This window comes from Lutra lutra, chromosome 11 (assembly GCF_902655055.1).
Source record: "Lutra lutra chromosome 11, mLutLut1.2, whole genome shotgun sequence".
NCBI lineage: Eukaryota > Metazoa > Chordata > Mammalia > Carnivora > Mustelidae > Lutra > Lutra lutra.
Genome location: NC_062288.1, coordinates 97742830 through 97763222, shown reverse-complemented (window position 1 = coordinate 97763222; position 20393 = coordinate 97742830). Strand labels below are relative to the sequence as shown.

Genomic DNA, 20393 nt, shown 5'->3' with positions numbered 1-20393 from the left:
TTACAAATGATGTGACAAATGAAGAGTAAATGGTATTGTCTTCGACTACTCTCAGGCCATATGAAAGAAGATTGAGAAAAGGTGAGTTCTTTTTTGTTTGCTTTTTTCCTCTCTTTTTTAGAATTTATTATTTTTTATTTAAATTCAATTAATTAACATACAATATACTATTAGTTTCAGAGGTAGAGTTCAGTGATTCATCAGTCTTATATAAAACCCAGTGCTCATTACGTCACATTTTCTCCTTAATGTCCATCACCCAGTTGTCGCATCCACCCATCCCTCTCTCCCTCTAGCAACCCTCAATTTGTTTCCTGTGACTAAGAGTCTCTTATTGTTTGCTAAAGGTGGGAAGTTCTATTACAGCAGTTCTCAACTCCAGTGAATATTCTGCTGTGACATAAAAATAAACTCACACCCCACACCCCAACCCAACCTCCAGCCTCCTACCCAGCATCACCAGTACATGTGTCGTCATCTTCTTCCTGGTTGCCAAGGCAATGCAGGTAATGCCTTCCATATCTGAGTTAAGTGGGAGAAAACACAGTCAAAGTTATTCTCTCTAAGTGATGCTCAGGATTCATCAAGTTGCCAGTTTTGAAGTTATTCCAGTTAATTGACCTAGTAATTTCTGCCAGGCCCCCTTCACCTCCTTATTCCTTACACTATAAATCATGGGGTTCAGCATGGGTGTCAACACAGCATAGAAGAGAGAGATCAACTTTTCCTGAAGAACAGAGGGGCTGGAGCGGGGCTGGATATAAGTGAAAATGGCCATGCCATAGCACAGGACAACCACTGTGAGGTGAGAGGCACAGGTGTGGAAGGCTTTCTTTCTTCCCTCTGTGGACTGGATCTTTAGGATGGTGGAGATGATCTGGATGTAGGACAGGAGAACCAGGCAGAAAGGTATCATCAGGAGAACAATGCTAGAAACCATGATTGCGATCTCATTGGAGGAGGTGTCCACACAGGCCAGCCTGATCACAGCTAAAATTTCACATGATATGTGATCAATATACTTGTTTGTGCACATGGGTAGCTGAAATGTGATAGCAGTATGGATAAGAGAGTTGACAGAACCACTGACCCAGGATGTGATGGCCAACCTAGTACAGAGGCCTCCATGCATGATGACTGAGTATTGCAGGGGGTCACACACAGCCACATAGCGGTCATAGGCCATCACTGCCAGTAGAACAAACTCAATCCCACCCCAGCCTAGGGAGAAAAATAACTGGGCGGTACAGCTCACAAATGGGATTGCTTTATGTGCTGCAAGAAGATGCACCAACATCTGAGGAATGATGCTTGTGGCGTAGGAGACATCAACGAGAGAGAGGTTGGTGAGAAAGAAGTACATGGGAGTGTGGAGTCGGCCGTCAAGTCTGATGAGAAGAACAATGAGGAAGTTCCCCAGCACTGTCACTATGTACATGACTAAGAACAGGACAAAGAGGGAGACCTGTGTGTCCCAGTCATTGGACAGGCCAAGGAGAATAAATTCTCTCACCCATGTCTGGTTATCTGTTCCCATTAAAAAAATGTGAGAATCATTAATCTGCAGAATCAGAGATAACAAAAGTTGTTGAAGCAAAGAACCATTTTAGTGAATACATACTGTATAGAATTAGCTAGCCTTCACCAGATGTTTCAGACCATTTATGGGTGAAGATGACAGGCTTTATCCCAACATACCCACTTTGCATCAGAGTCAGGTCAGCACCTTCATAGGAACATGAGATGGTCTCAGGGAGACCCATTAAAGCCTGGAGATAATACAGTGCAATTTTAGGAGCTCACATCTTTACCACCATACCTCAAATTCCAGGGCAAGGAGAGTTTGGTAGGTGAGAATGGTAGGCAAAATGATAAACAATGAGGAAAATTTGGTTGGAAAGCTACCCCTGACATATGTCAACTAGACACATCATAATGAAAAGGGTAAACTTATTACAAAAGGAAATATTGGGAAGAACCAGGTACTTGTGCAAGATCTGGAATCAGAGAATCTAATTTTCAAAAATGATTTTGTTTCTTACTTATTTACAATTATGTGATTTGGGTTAGGTGACAAGCTTTTATTTATAAAACAAAGGAATATCACCAAACTCACAAGTACCTTTAAGTTCAACTGTAGTTAGCTTATGGGGAAAGTACTTTGTGAACAAATACTGGTAGTAGTACTATAGTAGTAGCAGTATTAGTAATAACATGACCTCTTGGGGTAGATAAGGTAGCAAACATGATTTTCTTCATGTATCCCATCCACAAATTCAAACCTAAATAAAATTGGAGACAATTGTCCACAGCACTAAGGGCTTAGGAATGGATGACTTTTTTTTTTTTTTATTACCTTTGATCCTCTTGGCCTTTAGTTTCTCAGCCTTTAATGGGATCACAAAGGGAAAGGTATTGCAATGGTATCTTATTCTTTTTATTTTTCTCAATTACTACTATTAATAATTTACCCTTTGTATATGGGCTTAAGAGAAAATGAAGAAGGCTTGATTAAAAAAAAAAAGGGAAGGAAACACAAATGTTTAAGGGCCCTTTTTCATTATCCAAGGCAGAGAAGAAGGTATGAATTCATGTAGATGTACACTGGAATGGAGTTTCCTCCATTTCACTCAGGAAAGTGCTTTTTTCATAGAACTATTTTGTTATTATAACTGTTTTGAACATTAAACAAAAATAATTAAAATTTAAAAATTTTTTGAATCACTCCATTTTCACTAACTTTCCTTTTCTTGCAGTGCACAAAAAAAGGAAAATGAGAGCTAAAGGCAGCAAGAGGAATTGAAGGCAGAAACAGAGCTACCTGCCAATCCCCAAACCCGTACAATTTTCAGGTAAGGGTCATTGAGCAGGAAAATGAAGACTCTCTATGTTTCAAGTCTCATTTCTTAAACAATAAAACAGAACAAGTCATTCCAGAAATGCCTTTCTCGTTTGTAATTTAGAAACATATACTTTTATAAATTTCCTTAATTTCCTTCTCAAAACCTGATATGTTCTTTCAACAGTTCTTTCTTTCCTGCTATGTCATGAGACTTTCACCTCCACCCTTCACTTTGTTTTTCTATAATCATGATTAGTCTGAGAAAACATTTACCAGTGTTGATCAATGAACAGTTAAGAGTTAATCCTATTTAGTTTTCTCTCCCCTATAAATTTGTTTGTGTTCTCTTCTCAGTATTTGTTATAACTTTGGCTACTCTACCTTTTTGCCAGGGACCTAATGTTCCTTTAGTATACAATAAAATCTGGAGAAGAAGGTCAGTAAGATGGCAGAATAGGAGGCTCCTGAGGAAGCTTTCTCCTCTCATGGATGCATCAAATAAACAGCTACATACAGGGATCAAATCCCTCTAAGAGGAATCCAAAAAGTAGTTGAGCAACTCCTACACATAGGGTGATTGAGAAAATACCCACATCTTAACAGGTTGAAGATGCTGAGACATATTAGTGGCACAATCCCCACTATTAGCACAATTCCTTATAACCAGGAGAGAACTCACAACTCCCAGCTTCTGAGGATAAAATAATAGGACTGCATATCCAACACCCCAACTTTTAAGGCTGTCACCTGAGAAAATGACTCCCTAGTTCTCTGACCCAATAAAGCTCAGCATTCAAGCGTTCCCCAGGACCACAGAAAATAAAGAGACACTTATATTACACATACATAAAAATAAACTCAAAAGTGAATTAAAGACTAAACTGTAAGACATGAGAACTCCGAGAAGAAATCAGGGGGAAAACATTCTTGATATTGGTCTAGGCAGTGATTCTTTAAAAAATATTGACATCAAAATCTCGAACAACCAAAGCAAAAGTAAAGAAGTGAGACTACATCAATTAAAAGGTTTTTCACAGCAAAGGAAACAATCAACAAAACGAAAGGGCGGCCTAGGGATTGGGAGAAAATATTTGCAAACTATATATTTGATAAAGGCTAAATATCCAAACTATACAAAGAATGCATATAACTCAACAGCAAAAACAACAATCAGATTTTGAAAATTAGCAAAGCCCTGAACAGATATTTTTTCAAGAAGACATTCAGATGGCTAACAGATATATGCAAAGATATCTCAGCAACACCAATCATTAGGGAAATATATATCAAAACCATAATGAGATGCCACCTCAAACGTTAGAATGGTTATTAACAAAAAATAAAAAATAACAAGTGTTGACAGGATATGGAGAAAAGGGGACTCTTGTACATGGTTGTGGGAATGAAAGTTGGTTCAGCCAATAGGGAAAATAGAGAAGCATTTCCTTAAAAAAAAAAAAAAAATTGAAAATAGAACCACCATGTGATCCAGCAATTCCACCTCTGGTATATACCTAAAGGAAATGAACTCAGTACCTTGAGTTCCCATGTTCATTGCAGCATTATTCACAATAGCCAAGATATGGAGACAAATTAGTATCTGTTGAATGGTTAAAGAAATTATGATACATATACATATGATGAAATATTTTTCAGCCTTAAAAAAAAAAAGTCCTGCCATTTGCAACAACATGGATAAACCTGGAGGAGATTATGTTAAGTAAAATGAGCCAAAGACAGAAAGAAAAAACCTGCATGATCTCACTTATATGTAGAATCTAAAATGTCAAGTATGTAGAACAAGAGAGAAGAAGGGTAGTTACCAACAGAAGAGGAAATGGGAAGCTGTTGATTATAGGGTACAAAGTTGCAGTTATTTAGGAAGAATAAGTCTTAAGATCTAATGTGGGTCATGATGACTATAGGTAGTAATACTTATAATGGAAATTTGCTAAGAGAATTGATCTTAGGTGTCCACCACACAGAAAAGGTAACTATGTGAGAGTGTATGTTAATCACCCCTACAATAGTAATCATTTCACTATGTATACATATATAAAATCTTCATGTTCTATGCCTTAAATAAATATGATTTTTATTTGTTTGTTTGTTTGTTTAACTAAAACAAGCAGACAGACAATAAATCCTACTTTATATTTTTGGGTCATATCACACTCATACTTAAAAATCTCAACTGATGCCTCTTTATGATGTTTTGAGCTTTTGTCTACTCAAAAAAAAATCCATGCTGCCTACTCATAACATCATATTAAACAATAATATATCTCTGTGATTCCTCCTTGGACAAGAGCACCATAAAGGAAGGAATTCATAATGTTTGTATTTCATGAATTGCAGTAGGTATAGGGTAATTACTTGGGCCATAACAAATAAGACATAATATGTGATATAATATGATAGATATTATTGAAATAGTCCATGAAAAATTATCTCCTTAAAGCACTGCCACTAATGCTTAAAATCTATTAGTGCTATGTTGATCACTGTCCTTTTGGTGAAATGATTTAAAAAGGAAATAATATTTTTTAAATGAAATGATATTAAGTGGGAGTTTTGTATGAAGTACCTAATCTTGTGAACTAGTGTACCAGCTTAGACTGACCCTAAAAATAAGTCATGTGAGAGTAGAAAATTGGGGATGCCTTGTTGGCTCAGTCAGTTAGTGTCTGCCTTTGCTCAGGTCATGAGCTCAGGGTCCTGAGATCAAGCCCCGCATCAGGCTCCCTGATCTCTCCCAACTTGTTCCATCTCTTTCTCCATCAAATAAATGAAATATTTTTAAAAAGAGTAGAAAATGATAAGTTTCATGAATGATACTGAAATTGCAGGAAAAGTCGGGTCTGAAGTATGAAGACAAACTTTTTTCATTTAAAGTATTATCATTCTTGGGGAAACCTGGGTAGCTCAGTCAGTGAAGAATCCAACTCTTGATTTTGGCTCAGGTCATGATCTCAGGGTTGATCTCTGGCTCAGCATGGAGTCTGCTTGAGTCTCTCTCCTGCTCCTACCTCCACTTTCTCGCTCTTTTAAAAATAAATAAATAAATCTTTAAAAGTAAATAAATTAAATATTATCATTGTTGGACTCTAGATAAAAGTAGCTCTATTTATTTTCTCATAATTTCCAGTAATTATTAGTTACCACATATATCAGGATAGCAATGTTCTTATCTCTATGACAAAGAAATAAAAACAAAAAAATAGGTAGCTGCATTTCTATACACTGACAATGAGACTGAAGAAAGAGAAATTAAGGAATCAATCCCATTTACAATTGCACCAAAAACCATAAGATACCTAGGAATAAACCTAACCAAAGAGGTAAAGGAGCTGTACAGAACACTTGTGAAAGAAATTGAGGAAGGCACAAAGAAATGGAAAAACATTCCATGCTCATGGATTGGAATAACAAACATTGTTAAAATGCTTATGCTACCCAGAGCAATCTACACATTCAATGCAATCCCTATCAAAATATCTTCAACATTTTTCACAGAGCTGGAACAAACAATCCTAAGATTTGTATGGAACCAAAAAATACCCTGAATAGCCAGGGGAATGTTGAAAAAGAAAGACAAAGCTGAGGGCATCACAATGACTGACTTCAAGCTATATTAAAAAGCTGTGATCACTAAGACAGCATGGTACTGGCACAAAACCATACATATAGATCAGTGGAACAGAACAGAGTATCCAGAAATGGACCCTTAACTCTATGGTCAACTAATCTTCAACAAGCAGGAAAGAATATCCAAAGAAAAAATGATAGTCTCTTCAACAAATGGTGTTGGGAAAATTGGACAGCCACATGCAAAAGAATAAAACTGAACCATTCTCTTTCACCATACACAAAGATAAAATCAAAATAGAGGAATGACCTAAATGAGACAGGAATCCATCAAGATCTTAGAGGAGAACACAGACAGTAACCTCTTTGACCTCAGTTGCTGCAACTTCTTGCAAGGGAAGAAGGCAAGGGAATCTCTAAAGGCAAGGGAAACAAAAGCAAACATGAACTATTTGTACTTCATCAAAATAAAAAGCTTTTGTACAACAAAGGAAACAGTCAACAAAAATAAAAGGCAACCTCCAGAATGGGAGAAGATATTTGTAAATGACATAACAGATAAAAGGCTGGTATCCAAGATCTATGAAGAACTTATTAAACTCAACATCCAAAAAGCAAATAATCCAGTCAAGAAATGAGCAGAAGCCATGAACAGACACTTCTCCAAAGAAGATATAGAAATGGCTAATAGACACATGAAAAAATGCTCCACATCACTTGCCATCAGGGAAATACAAATCAAAACCACAATGATACCACCTTATACCAGTCAGAATGACTAAAATTAACAAGACAGGGAGCAACAAATGTTAGTGAGGATGTGGAGAAAGGGGAACCCTCTTACACTGTTGGTGGGAATGCAAGCTGGTACACCCACTCTGGAAAACAGTATGGAGGTTCCTCAAGAAGTTAAAAATAGAGCTACCCTATGACCAAGCAATTACACTACTAGGTATTTACCCCAAGATACAAATATAGTGATCTGAAGGGGCACCTACGCCTGAATGTTCATAGCAGCAATGTCCACAATAGCCATACTGTGGAATGAGCTAAGATGTCCTTCAACAGATAAATGGATAAGGAAAAGGTGATACACACACACACACACACACACACACACACACACACACACACACACAAGGGGAGTAGCAAGCAGAGAGGGAGGGAGAACCAGGCTCTTCACTGAGCAAGGAGCCTGATTCAGAACTCAATCCCAGAACCCTGGGATCATGACCTGCATCTAAGGCAGACACTCAACCAACTGAGCCACCCAGGTACCTCAAGTTAAATAGATTTCTAATGGTAAATTCTCAGGCAGTAATTTTTAGTAATATCTGGTATTTTGGAGTCTCAAAAATGAGAGATCCCCCAACTATTAAAATAAACTAAAATTCTGACCAGTGGACCTCCCAGATGTGGGACTCTTTCATTCTGACCTCCCTATAGCTCTGCAGTATGCCTGAGATTTTGAAATGTATTGCCCCAAGTAGCAATTCTTAACATAAAGTACACTTTTAGGCTTTACCACATCCTCCACATATTCCTGCTCTAACAGTATGATACAACTTTGAGGAATTATGAGGAACTGCTCATTAAGAATACGATAAGTAACCTGACCCATACCATAGACAAATAAAGCAAGTATGACAGAATTTTTCATGCGTTGGTACACACAGACAGGATCATCACTTGTGATTCTCTAGAGATGTCTTCAGACGCTGCTGTCCACATTTATTAATCAATTTTTAGTTGCATTTAGTTTCCATTGTTATTTTATGAAGCAACACCCCAAAATACTCAATTTTCCTTTGCAAGGAAGGAAGTATCCAGGGCTTGACTCGCAGGTACATTTACCTATTTAACATTCAGTGACACATTTAATATTCTGCACCAGTGAATGTGTTATCCACTTAAACATTATCCATTTAAGTACATTTAAATTAAATCTATCAAATAATATTTTCCATTTCTATTGACTGATGGCTTCATTAATTATCTTCTCCTTTACCTCCATGTCAGGAAAAGTATTGATTTGAAAAGACTCAGGAGGAATGCACACTATAAAAGGATTCTTCAATAGCTCAACTTCCAGAATTATATTTCAGAATAATTACCCCTTCCACTATTCATGCTAATTCAAAGAGTTCATGGATGGACAAAACCTTGGATCAGCCTCAAAAATCCAGTCTGAAACACAGCTGAGGCTGATGGGTGAGCCCTTTATTCATATTTTCCCCCATTCATTATAGAGATGATGATTTATGGCTAAGAGATAAAACGCCAAAAGCTTTGTCTCCCCTGAAAGTTTGAATATCCTCTTTTGAAACACTTCATTGAGTCATAACCATATTTGACCTTCTCACTGGAGTCCTCTACAGTCTTAGCAAAAACAGATTACAAGTCTTGAATTCAGAAACAGAGCACATGAAGGTAAGTCCCACAACCTACAGAAATGCTTTCTTTCATGCTGGTCAAAATAAACCAGACCATGCTTTTACACAATTGAGTTGTCAGTAGAGCCAAGATGCCCTTCAATAGATGAGTGGGTAAAGAAGATGTGGTCCATATATACAATGGAATATTATTCAGCCATCAGAAAGGAGGAATACCCAACTTTTGCATCAACATGGATGGGACTGGAGGAGATTGTGCTAAGTGAAATAAGTCAACCAGAAAAAGTCAATTATATGGTTTCACTTACTTGTAGAGCACAAGGAATAACATGGAGGACACTAGGAGAAGGAAAGGAAAGCGAATTGGGGCAAATCGGAGGGGGAGATGAACCATGAGAGACTGTGAACTCCAAGAAACATACTGAGGGTTTTAGAGGGGAGGGGGTTGAGGGATGGCTGAGCCTGGTGATGAGTATTAAGGAGGGCACGTATTGCATGGAGCACTGGGTGTTGCGCATAAACAGTGAATCTTGGAATACTGCATCAAAAACTCATGATGTATTTTATGGTGACTAAAGTAACACAATAAAAAAACCAAGTGGTGGGTATTAGAGAGGGCACGGACTGCATGGAGCACTGGGTGTGGTACAAAAACAATGAATACTGTTATGCTGAAAATAAATTAAAAAATGATTAATAATAAAAAAAGAAAAAATAAAATAAAAAAGAAATGTCACTTTTATTTAAAGAAAGAGCCCTCTAAACTATGGCTGAATATTTAGTTGTTGCATACACTGAATATACCTATCAGGGGCAGGCATATTTACATCATTCTAATATTTAGAAACAAAAGATCCCAGGGCCACTTGGGAATGTGATGTTTTAAAGGTAATTTTTAATCCTGAGAGGACAATTAATTTTCCTTCTTGGATTCTTATTTCTGCTTCATATCTGGATTTTGTTACCTGACTCTTCACATATGCTGAGTCCAGTTATTGAGGACCCAGTTTCTCCAACATGTGCAATCCTGAAATTTACCTTTTGTGATATATTTTGTCATAATTTCATTCTATAAATGCTTAGCATCTTTATATCTTGTGCTTTGTAGGGAAGACTAGCACAGTATAAATCCCTCAAAAAATTATTTCTCCACAATATAATTTTTCCAGTCCATTATAGAGGAACCAACCCTGAAATGAGAGTCAGGAGACCTTATTTCTAGTCCCAGCTCATATTCTTGAGTGTATATGAATTTGAGCAATCCATTTAATCACTTTACATTTTAAATCTCTACCATAGAAAGGAAAATTCAAATATTTTGTACACATACCCCTAGAGAAATAACTGAGAAAAGATATTTTAAAGCAAGTGACAATTTATCTTGTCTATACTCTTACTACATGTTCAAGAATATCAAAACCTAACTAATCATTTCACAGATCTGGGCTTGTTTCCTGAGTGCTTCCCCCCCCCCAAAAGATGTAGAATTTATCCATAGGAACTCTACTTTTTAATTATTAATCAGTTGCTTCCTCCCATTTCCCAACATTGCACTTTTTCTCTGTCAGTACATAACTTTGGAATTAAGAACCCTTAGAACAGAAATGTACCTTCAAGAAGGCAGAATCACTTTAGGACATTTGCCGTACTATTTAGGGTGAGAAGACTGCAGTATCTGTAGGTCACATTTCTGATCCAAACTCCCTAACAAGTCTATTGGTTCTATTTCTGCCCCTCTAGACACCTCTGTGTATACCAACAGAAGGTGCCTCCATTCGAGCTCTCAAACAATGATTAGTGCCTGACAAACAGACATGTCTGCTTCAGTCCAATTTTATGTTGGTTTCTAAAGAATGCTTCCCTCTAACAAAGTCAGGTACCAGAGAGATGAAGAGTCCTAGACTCCTCAGGCTCTTGGCTAAGAACTATCTGGAGTTGGTTGTGAGGTAAACATCTACTAGAAAGTTCACAGTGGCCCACAACTGGCTTCAATATAAACCTGGAGAGGTGCAGCAGTGTGTGAATTAGCAATGTGGGGCTGACAGATTCCCTTCAGGAGCTTTATGCATTATAGTGTCCACCACTGTCCCCACTCCCAGTTCTCAAGGGCAGGGCCTCAATGCTGACCTTCTTCTCCCTGTGAAGCCTGTTCTTCCCCATTTTCCTCAACCATAGCAACTCCCTGAAGCCAAAGGTCATACTAAAATGCCAGAGACACTAGTTTTCTGAGGTTTTAGAATATTCTCCTGTAGCCCAAACCTGACATTTGGCACTATGCCCCTATTCTGCTGAGCAATGACTAGGTCTGCAATCAAACCCAGTGAAAACAAACAAACAAACAAACAAACAAACAATAAAAAAAAACCCAAAACCCAGTTGTCCCCTTAAGCTCTAAGATAACCTTGTCTCTCTTTCTGAACACAAGAACATTGTGCCTCACTCCCTTGATATATGTGCAAAGACCCACTGGACCTGCTGGAAGTTTTGCAAAGGTGGATGCACACCTGAGTACATTTTTCATGGTACTATTCAAGTTTTCAAAATACTAATATCACATAATAGACTTAAGAATCCAAATAAGATCCCAAAAGGGGATGTAAATCTTAAGCTTTACATGGGGGCAAAATGAAAGGATAAAAGCATTGAAATTCTCAACACAGAAGTACAGAAGTATTAGCTCTCTATAACTTTTCAAATCTTTAATTTTTATGAATAGATTAAAAGCAAAATTCATAGAATGCAGTCACATATATGTCTGATACATTCTCAGGCACCATGAAACCTGTAAGTGAATCATTTGTCCATTCATCTCCAAGTCCAATACCCACTTTTAGCACTACCATTTGCATATCCACGCATTTACCCACTATATATAGCCATCTCCATACTCAGCCATCTGCCTATCGGCTCAGCCAAGCACATATGCATCCCCGGATCACCCACATGCTACTTCATCTCTGTCCCTAATGTTGAAAAGTTACTCCCACATCTTTTCTCAACAATGTATCACACTCCTTGTCCCCTCATTCATTCTGCATGTTACTATAACCTCTGATACTACAGCACCCAGCGACTTTGAAAATGTTTCTGTGATATTCCAAGCAATAGAAAGAGAAAGTAAAGATGCTTTTCATTCTTCACCTGATTTTCTGAACTCCCCTCAATTGACAGAATTGGTTAGATACTTTCTCTGAGTAAAGATGGAAAAATTCCATGGCTCTGAATGCTGTAGTCACAGTATCCAGATGTTCACAACACTGCTATTTTTCTTCAATCATCTGCAGACACCAAAAAGGGAAACTCCCAGATTCTAAGTTTTGGTAAGGAACCCACAGAAATCTTAGTCACTTCTGCTCCAGAACTAGGGAGCCGTTTTTTTCATTCAACCTCCATTACTCAGCAAGTTATATCAACTTTTACTAGAAACATTGTCACCTGGATCTTTTCTTTCCATTACTAAAACAGCTGACTGCTATTATTTCAGCATTTGTACCAAAGTCCTAAGTAAATTCAGTTCATTTCAATGCATGAGAGGTTTCATTCTACCCAAGCGTATTGAATCAGATATGTTGCAGAGGGTTCCGAAAACTGTTTTGATGAGGCTTTCAGGTGTTTCTGATGGAATACATTTGAGAACTCCTGAAACAATTAATTTGTAAACCACTGTCACATTAATTTTTCATTATAACATTTTATTCTACCATTATTCACTTCACAAATATTTTATCTTAAAGACTCTAATGTTGTATCTCAACTAATTGTGAGAAAAGAAGTTCAAAATCAACCACAATCTCAGTTTTCCCTGTTTGTCTTCCCTGTGAGCCCCCACCCATCCTACAATTCCCACTGTTTCCCAAATGGGAAATGCCCTCTTCTGACCAAGAAGGTCATTTCATGGGTGTCAGCCTATGAATTGGAATGCCTTCTTCAAGAAGCACTTCTTTTTTTTTTTTTTTAAAGATTTTATTTATTTATTTGACAGAGAGAGATCACAAGTAGACGGAGAGGCAGGCAGAGAGAGAGAGAGAGGGAAGCAGGCTTCTTGCTGAGCAGAGAGCCCAATGTGGGACTCTCTCCCAGGACCCTGAGATCATGACCTGAGCCGAAGGCAGCGGCTTAACCCACTGAGCCACCCAGGCGCCCCACAAGAAGCACTTCTGATGAACACAATAACATATACTATCTATGTGTAGGCTTGGTTTACAAGAAAAACACAAATATTTGCTCCAAACACTGCATCTAATTTGGGTATGCTGCTTCTAGGTAAGTGATTTATTTACTTAAAATTCCTTGGCCCAAAGAGCTTTATTTGTCATTGTTATACTAGTACTTAGCTGAAAATTAGCATCTATTTCTCTCTTTTACTTTATCTGTTAAACAGAATTTAAAGAGTAATTTAGTTTCTTCTAGATTCCATTTAGGTTGTAGAAAGCTTGAATGAACATCACCTCCATCAGACAAGGAAAGAGCAGATAATCTACAAAACCATAACTATTTTTTAAATCATCAGAAAGCTGAGGGAAACCAAATAAAATGAAGTCTCAAGAATGATAGTTGCATCCAGAAAGATGTGGGACATGGTCTTTGCCTTACCTGGGCCACAGTATGGGAGGAATGTGGGGCACCATGCAAACCTGTAAGAATTTATTTATCAGATTGATAAAGCCTGAATGTGGGAGTACCATGAGTATATAATGGCCAGGAGCCAGAGAAAAATAGAGGTGTTCACATATATTCTTGAGATTTTCTCTATATACTTAGACCAATCCTCATGAGAATGTTTGAGGGAGGTACAAAACCAGGGAAAGTCTCTCTCCTTCATAGTGCAAGTCTAGGTGAAGGCAATTACCTCTCTCACAGTAAGATAAAGAACACTCCAACCACTCCATTATGGAACCAAAGTCTGAAGTCACTGGGGAAGGGTACCAAACCCTGTTTTCCTCAGAGACAGATAAAGGTTCATTCCTAAGGGAAGGGCAAACAGAAAAAAGCAAACAAACAAACAAAAAACCAAAACAGTACAAAACAAAAAAGCACCTGTAGGTCTGCGGTTCCCACTGGCAGGAGACCAATCTAGGTCAGTCCATGAGCATCTCATATGACCACAGAGGGGCAGGATCACTAAAAATGTCTGAAACATGGGGACAAATGATGTGCCTAAGACTGACAAAGAACCAGACAAAAGGAATAAAGCCTCACCCTCCATCACCAGGCCAGGAGGAATTAAGGGATAATTCAAAGCTGTTACCATGGGGTAGAGGCAATCTGTGGACATACACACTCTCCACATGAAGTCTAATAGAAAGACCCTAAAATTCAAGATGGTTCAGCAACACTGGGAAAAGCCCTCCAACCACTGAACATCCCAAACTAAGTATAAGTCATGACTAAGAAAATTGAATTTTTTGGTGCACTGAGGATAGCAATAGCAACATAAAACTCAAATGCAACACAATCCTGGCTGCACTGATTCCACACCCCATACACATTACCTTATAGGGTAAACAGAAGAGATGTCCACTGCAAAGCATACTACTATTTATCTCATACTCTGCCATCATATACACACACACACACACACACACACACACACACACACACACACGTATGGGTTTAAGCAAAATTAGAGATCAGAGAAGATTCAAGAAAAAAATATGTTGTTATTGGGCCAAGCAATTAACAGAACAAGAATTAAATATGACCTGAATATAGAAATCATCACATAGGGCTTCAAAATAACTCTCATTAAAATGCCAAAGGATGGGGAGAGGAGCAAGATGGCAGAGAAGAAGGAAACCTGAATATTATAAGGTCAAAGGAGTTCAGATAGATAATTACCAAACCATCCTGAACACCTGCATACTCAACAGGAGATCAGAGAGAAGAAGAGCAGCAATTCTAGGAACAGAAAATCGACCACTTTTTGGAAGGTAGGATGTGCAGAGAAGTGAATCTGAAGTGATACACAGGAAGAGGGACCACAGGGGAAGGGGCTGAATCCTGGCAAGTGGTAGAGCAGCAGAGCACAAAATCAGAATGTTTAGAAGTCTGCTCTACTAAGGGATGTCACTCCAGAGGCTAAGCGGGGGGTGGAGCCCTCATGGGGGCAGTGTGGTCTCAGGACCTGCAGGGTTACAGAAAGACTGGGGGTGTCTTGAGTGTGGCAAAGCTCCCAGGTATCAGAGTGGGGAAGCTGGCTGCAGAGACGGAGATGAGTACGCTCTCAGCAGGGTTTACCTTAAACCATGATCTGAGGCACAATCAGGCCACTGCTCTTTAAGCAGACACCCCACAAGTGGCAGATCCGGGGAGACTCACCTTTCCTTTCTTCTCCCGGAGGAGTGGCACAGGAGCATGCAGCAGGAATCTCCTGGGTTTGGAGAGTCCAAACAGGGTTGTGCACCAGAGAGAGAAATGCTTGGTCACAGGCCAGGTGAGCATGGAGTGTAGCCAGAGACCAGGGAGATGGGAGGGACTGATTACTTTTCTCTGAGGGCATACTAAGGACTGGGGACCCAAACTCTCGGCTCCTCTGGGCTGGAGATTGTGATGCTGCCATCTTCATTCCTGTCCTCCAAAACTCTACAGAAAGCATTCAGGGAACAAAAGCTACCAAGATCGAACCTGAGCAGATTACTGAGGTTGGCCCCTGACAAGGGTGGTACAATTCCACCTCAGGCAAAGACATTTGAGAATCATGGCAAGAGGCCCCTCCCCACAGAAGATCAGCAAGAACATCCAGCCAAGACTAAGTTCACCAATCAATGAGCACTGTGGAACTCCAGAGCTAGGGGAAAGCATTTCACAGAATTCATAGTCCCCCCCCAATATTCTTTAGTCTTTCACAGTTAAATTTTTTAAAATTTTATTTTTTTTCTTATACTATTTTTTAATTTTTCCTTTCATATTTTAATGTTTTATTTTATCTTATCAATACCTTTAAAAAAATCTTAATTTTCATTGATATAGTCATATTCTATCCTTTCATTATATTTAACCATATTTTCTGTATACATATAGGTTTTTCTTTCTTTAAAACTTTGGGATACAGATTCTTCTAACAGATCAAAATATATGCTAAATCTAACACATGGCTTTGTTCTAGTCTCTACCTTGATTACATTCTTTGCTTTTTTTTTTCTTTCTTTTTTCAACCAGTTTCTTATCTTACCAATTCCTTTTTTTGAATCTTTTTTTTTTAATTTTCATCTTTACATTCATATTCCACTCTTCATCATGTTGACCCTTATTTTTGTGTGTGTGTGTATATGTATATATATGTGTGTGTATATATATATATATACATATATATATATAAGTTTATATATATATATATAAACTTATATATATATAAGTTTTTCTTTCTTCAAACCTTCGGGAAGTAGTTTTTTCTAACAGGCCAAAATACACCCAAAGTGTGTAAGTGTGTAGCTCTGTTATATTCACTGGTATTTCTATTCACTGGTATGTGTGTGTGTGTATGTATATATATATATATATATATATAATTTTTTTCCTCCTTTCTTCTCCCCCCAGTTTTGGGTCTCTTCTGATTGGTTAGTGCATAATTTTCTGAGGTCACTGCTACCCTTTTAATATTTTGTTCTCTCATTCATCTATTCTTATTATGATAAAATGACAAGGTGGAAAGACTCACCATGAAGAATGGATCACATCCTGGGTAACAAAAAGACCTTAACTTGTACCAAAAGACTAGGATCATTCCCTGCATATTTTCAGACAACAATGCTTTGAAACTAAAACTCAGACACAAGAGGAAAGTTGGAAAGAACTCAAATACATGGAGGATAAAGAGCATCCTACTAAAGAATGAATGAGTCAGCCAGGAAATTAAAGAATTTAAATAATTCGTGGAAAGAAATGAAAATGAAAACACAACTGTTCAAAATCTTTGAGACACAGCAAAGACAGTCCTGAGAGGAAAGTATATAGCAATACAAGCCTTTCTAAAGAAACAAGAAAGGTCTCAGGTACACAACCTAACCCTACACATAAAGGAGCTGGAGAAAGAACAGCAAAGAAAGCCCATCAAGCAGGAGAAAAGAAATAATAAAGATCAGAGCAGAAATCAATGAAACAGAAACCAAAAGAACAAATCAACAAAACTAGGAGCTGGTTCTTTGAAAGGATTAATAAGATTGATAAACTCCTGGCAAGACTTCTCAAAAAGAAAAGAGAAAGGACCCAAATTAATAAAATCATGAATGAAGGAGGAGAGATCAAAACCAACACCAAAGAAATACAAACGATTATAAGAACATATTAGGAGCAACTATACACCAGCAAATTTGACAATCTGAAAGAAGTGGATGCATTCCTAGAGACATATAAACTTACCAAAACTGAACCAGGAAGAAATAGAAAACCTGAACGGACCCTTAACCAGTAAAAAGACAGAAGCAGTCATCAAAAAACTCCCAAGAGGAGAGGGGCGTTGGGGGAAATTGGAGGGGGAGATGAACTATGAGAGACTGTGGACTCTGAAAAACAATCTGAGGGTTTTGGAGGGGCAGGGGTCGGAGGTTGGGTGAGCCTGGTGGTGGGTATTATGGAGGGCACATATTACGTGGAGCACTGGGTGTGGTGCATAAACAATGAATTCTGGAACACTTAAAGAAAATTTAAAAAAAGTAAATAAAAATTTAAAAAACAAACAAACAAACAAAAAATCTCCCAAGAAACAAGAGCCCAGGACCAGACAGCTTCCCAGGGGAATTCTACCAAATATTTAAAGAAGAATCAATACATATTCTCCTAGAACTGTTCCAAAAAATAGAAATGGAAGGAAAACTTCCAAACTCATTTTATGAGACCAGCATTACCTTGATCCCCAAACCAAAGACCCCATCAAAAAGGGTAATTACAGACCAATATCCTTGATGAACATGGATGCAAAAATTCTCACCAAGATACTAGTTAATAGGATCCAACAGTACATTAAAAGGATTATTCACCACGACCAAATGAGATTTATTCTGGGTGCAAAGTTGGTTCAACATCCACAAATCAATCAGTGTGATATGACACATGAATAAAAGAAAGAACAAGACCCATATGACACTCTCAAAAGATGCTTAAAAAGCATTTGAAAAAGACAGCATACTTTATTTTTTTAAATCATTTTTTAAATTTATTTTCAGCATAACAGTATTCATTGTTTTTGTACCACACCCAGTGCTCCATGCAGTCCATGCCCTCTCTAATACCCACCACCTGGTTCCCCAAACCTCCCACCTCCCACCCCCCAACCTCTTCAAACCCTTCAGATTGTTTTTCAGAGTCCATAGTCTCTCATGGTTCACCTCCCCTTCCAATTTCCCCCAACTGCCTTCTCCTAACTCCCCATGTCCTCCATGCTATCTGTTGTGCTCCACAAATAAGTGAAACCATATGATAATTGACTCTCTCTGCTTGACTTATTTCACTCAGCATAATCTCTTCCAGTCCCGTCCATGTTGCTACAAAAGTTGGGGATTCATCCTTTCTGATGGAGGCATAATACTCCATAGTGTATATGGACCACATCTTCCTTATCCATTCGTCCGTTGAAGGGCATCTTGGTTCTTTCCACAGTTTGGCGACCGTGGCCATTGCTGCTATAAACATTGGGGTACAGATGGCCCTTCTTTTCACTACATCTGTATCTTTGGGGTAAATACCCAGTGGTGCAATGGCAGGGTCATAGGGAAGCTCTATTTTTACTTTCTTGAGGAATCTGCACACTGTTCTCCAAAGTGGCTGCACCAACTTGCATTCCCACCAACAGTGTAAGAGGGTTCCCCTTTCTCCACATCCTCTCCAACACATGTTGTTTCCTGTCTTGCTAATTTTGGCCATTCTAACTGGAGTAAGGTGATGTCTCAATGTGGTTTCAATTTGAATCTCCCTGATGGCTAGTGATGATGAACATTTTTTCATGTGTCTGATAGCCATTTGTATGTCTTCATTGGAGAAATGTCTGTTCATATCTTCTGCCCATTTTTTGATATGGTTATCTGTTTTGTGTGTGTTGAGTTTGAGGTGTTCTTTATAGATCTTGGATATCAACCTTTTGTCTGTACTGTCATTTGCAAAATATCTTCTCCCATTCCATAGGTTGCCTCTTTGTTTTCTTTGCTGTGCAGAAGCTTTTGATTTTGATGAAGTCCCAAAAGTTTATTTTGGCTTTTGTTTCCTTTGCCTTTGGAGACATATCTTGAAAGAAGTTGCTGTGGCTGATATCGAAGAGATTACTGCCTATGTTCTCCTCTAGGATTCTGATGGATTCCTGTCTCACCTTGAGGTCTTTTATCCATTTTGAGTTTATCTTTGTGTACTGTGTAAGAGAATGGTGGAGTCTCATTCTTCTACATATAGCTGCCCAGTTTTCCCAGCACCATTTATTGAAGAGACTGTCTGTTTTCCATTGTATATTTTTTCCTGTTTTGTCGAAGATTATTTGACCATAGAGTTGAGGGTCCATATCTGGGCTCTCTACTCTGTTCCACTGGTCTTTGTGTCTGTTTTTATGCCAGTACCATGCTGTCTTGGTGATCACAGCTTTGTAGTAAAGCTTGAAATCAGGTAACGTGATGCCCCCAGTTTTATTTTTGTTTTTCAACATTTCCTTAGCGATTCGGGCTCTCTTCCGGTTCCATACAAATTTTTGGATTATTTGCTCCAGCTCTTTGAAGAATACCGGTGGAATTTTGATTGGAATGGCATTAAAAGTATAGATTGCTCTAGGCAGTATAGACATTTTAACAATGTTTATTCTTCCGATCCAAGAGCATGGAATGGTCTTCCATCTTTTTTTGTCTTCTTCAATTTCTTTCATGAGTGTTCTGTAGTTCCTCGAGTACAGATCCTTTACCTCTTTGGTTAGGTTTATTCCCAGGTATCTTATGGTTCTTGGTGCTATAGTAAATGGAACTGATTCTCTAATTTCCCTTTCTGTATTTTCATTGTTTGAAGCAGAAGGAAAACTTCCAGACTCTTTCTATGAAGCCAGCATTACCCTAATCCCCAAACCAGGCAAAGAACCTACCAAAAAGGAGAATTTCAGACCAATATCACTGATGAATATGGATGCTAAGATTCTCAACAAGATCCTAGCAAACAGGATCCAACAGCACATTAAAAAGATTATCTACCATGACCAGGTGGGATTCATTCCTGGGCTACAAGGATGGTTCAACATTCACAAATCAATCAATGTGATAGAACAAATTAATAAGAAAAGAGAGAAGAACCACATGGTCCTCTCAATTGATGCAGAAAAAGCATTTGACAAAATCCAGCATCCGTTCCTGATCAAAACGCTTCAAAGTATAGGGATAGAGGGAACATTCCTGAACTTCATCAAATCTATCTATGAAAAACCCACAGCAAATATCATCCTCAATGGGAAAAAGCTTGCAGCCTTCCTGTTGAGATCAGGAACACGACAAGGATGCGCACTTTCACCACTCTTGTTCAACATAGTATTAGAAGTCCTAGCAACAGCAATCAGACAACAAAGAGAAATAAAAGGTATCCAAATTGACAATGAAGAAGTCAAACTCTCTCTC

General features: G+C 38.2%; 1 protein-coding gene across 1 annotated transcript; it reads right to left on the bottom strand.

Moving 5' to 3' along the window:
• Window positions 1–583: 583 nt before the first annotated feature.
• LOC125081204 (olfactory receptor-like protein OLF3) lies at window positions 584–1537 on the bottom strand. The gene has a single exon (XM_047695746.1). The coding sequence runs from the start codon at window positions 1535–1537 to the stop codon at window positions 584–586; it is 954 nt and encodes a 317-aa protein (XP_047551702.1).
• Between the last annotated feature and the right edge of the window lie 18856 nt (window positions 1538–20393).

What these genes read in the sequence shown, in the direction of transcription:
- LOC125081204 (XM_047695746.1), bottom strand. Translation starts at nt 1,537, where the DNA reads ATGGGAACAGATAACCAGACATGGGTGAGAGAATTTATTCTCCTTGGC.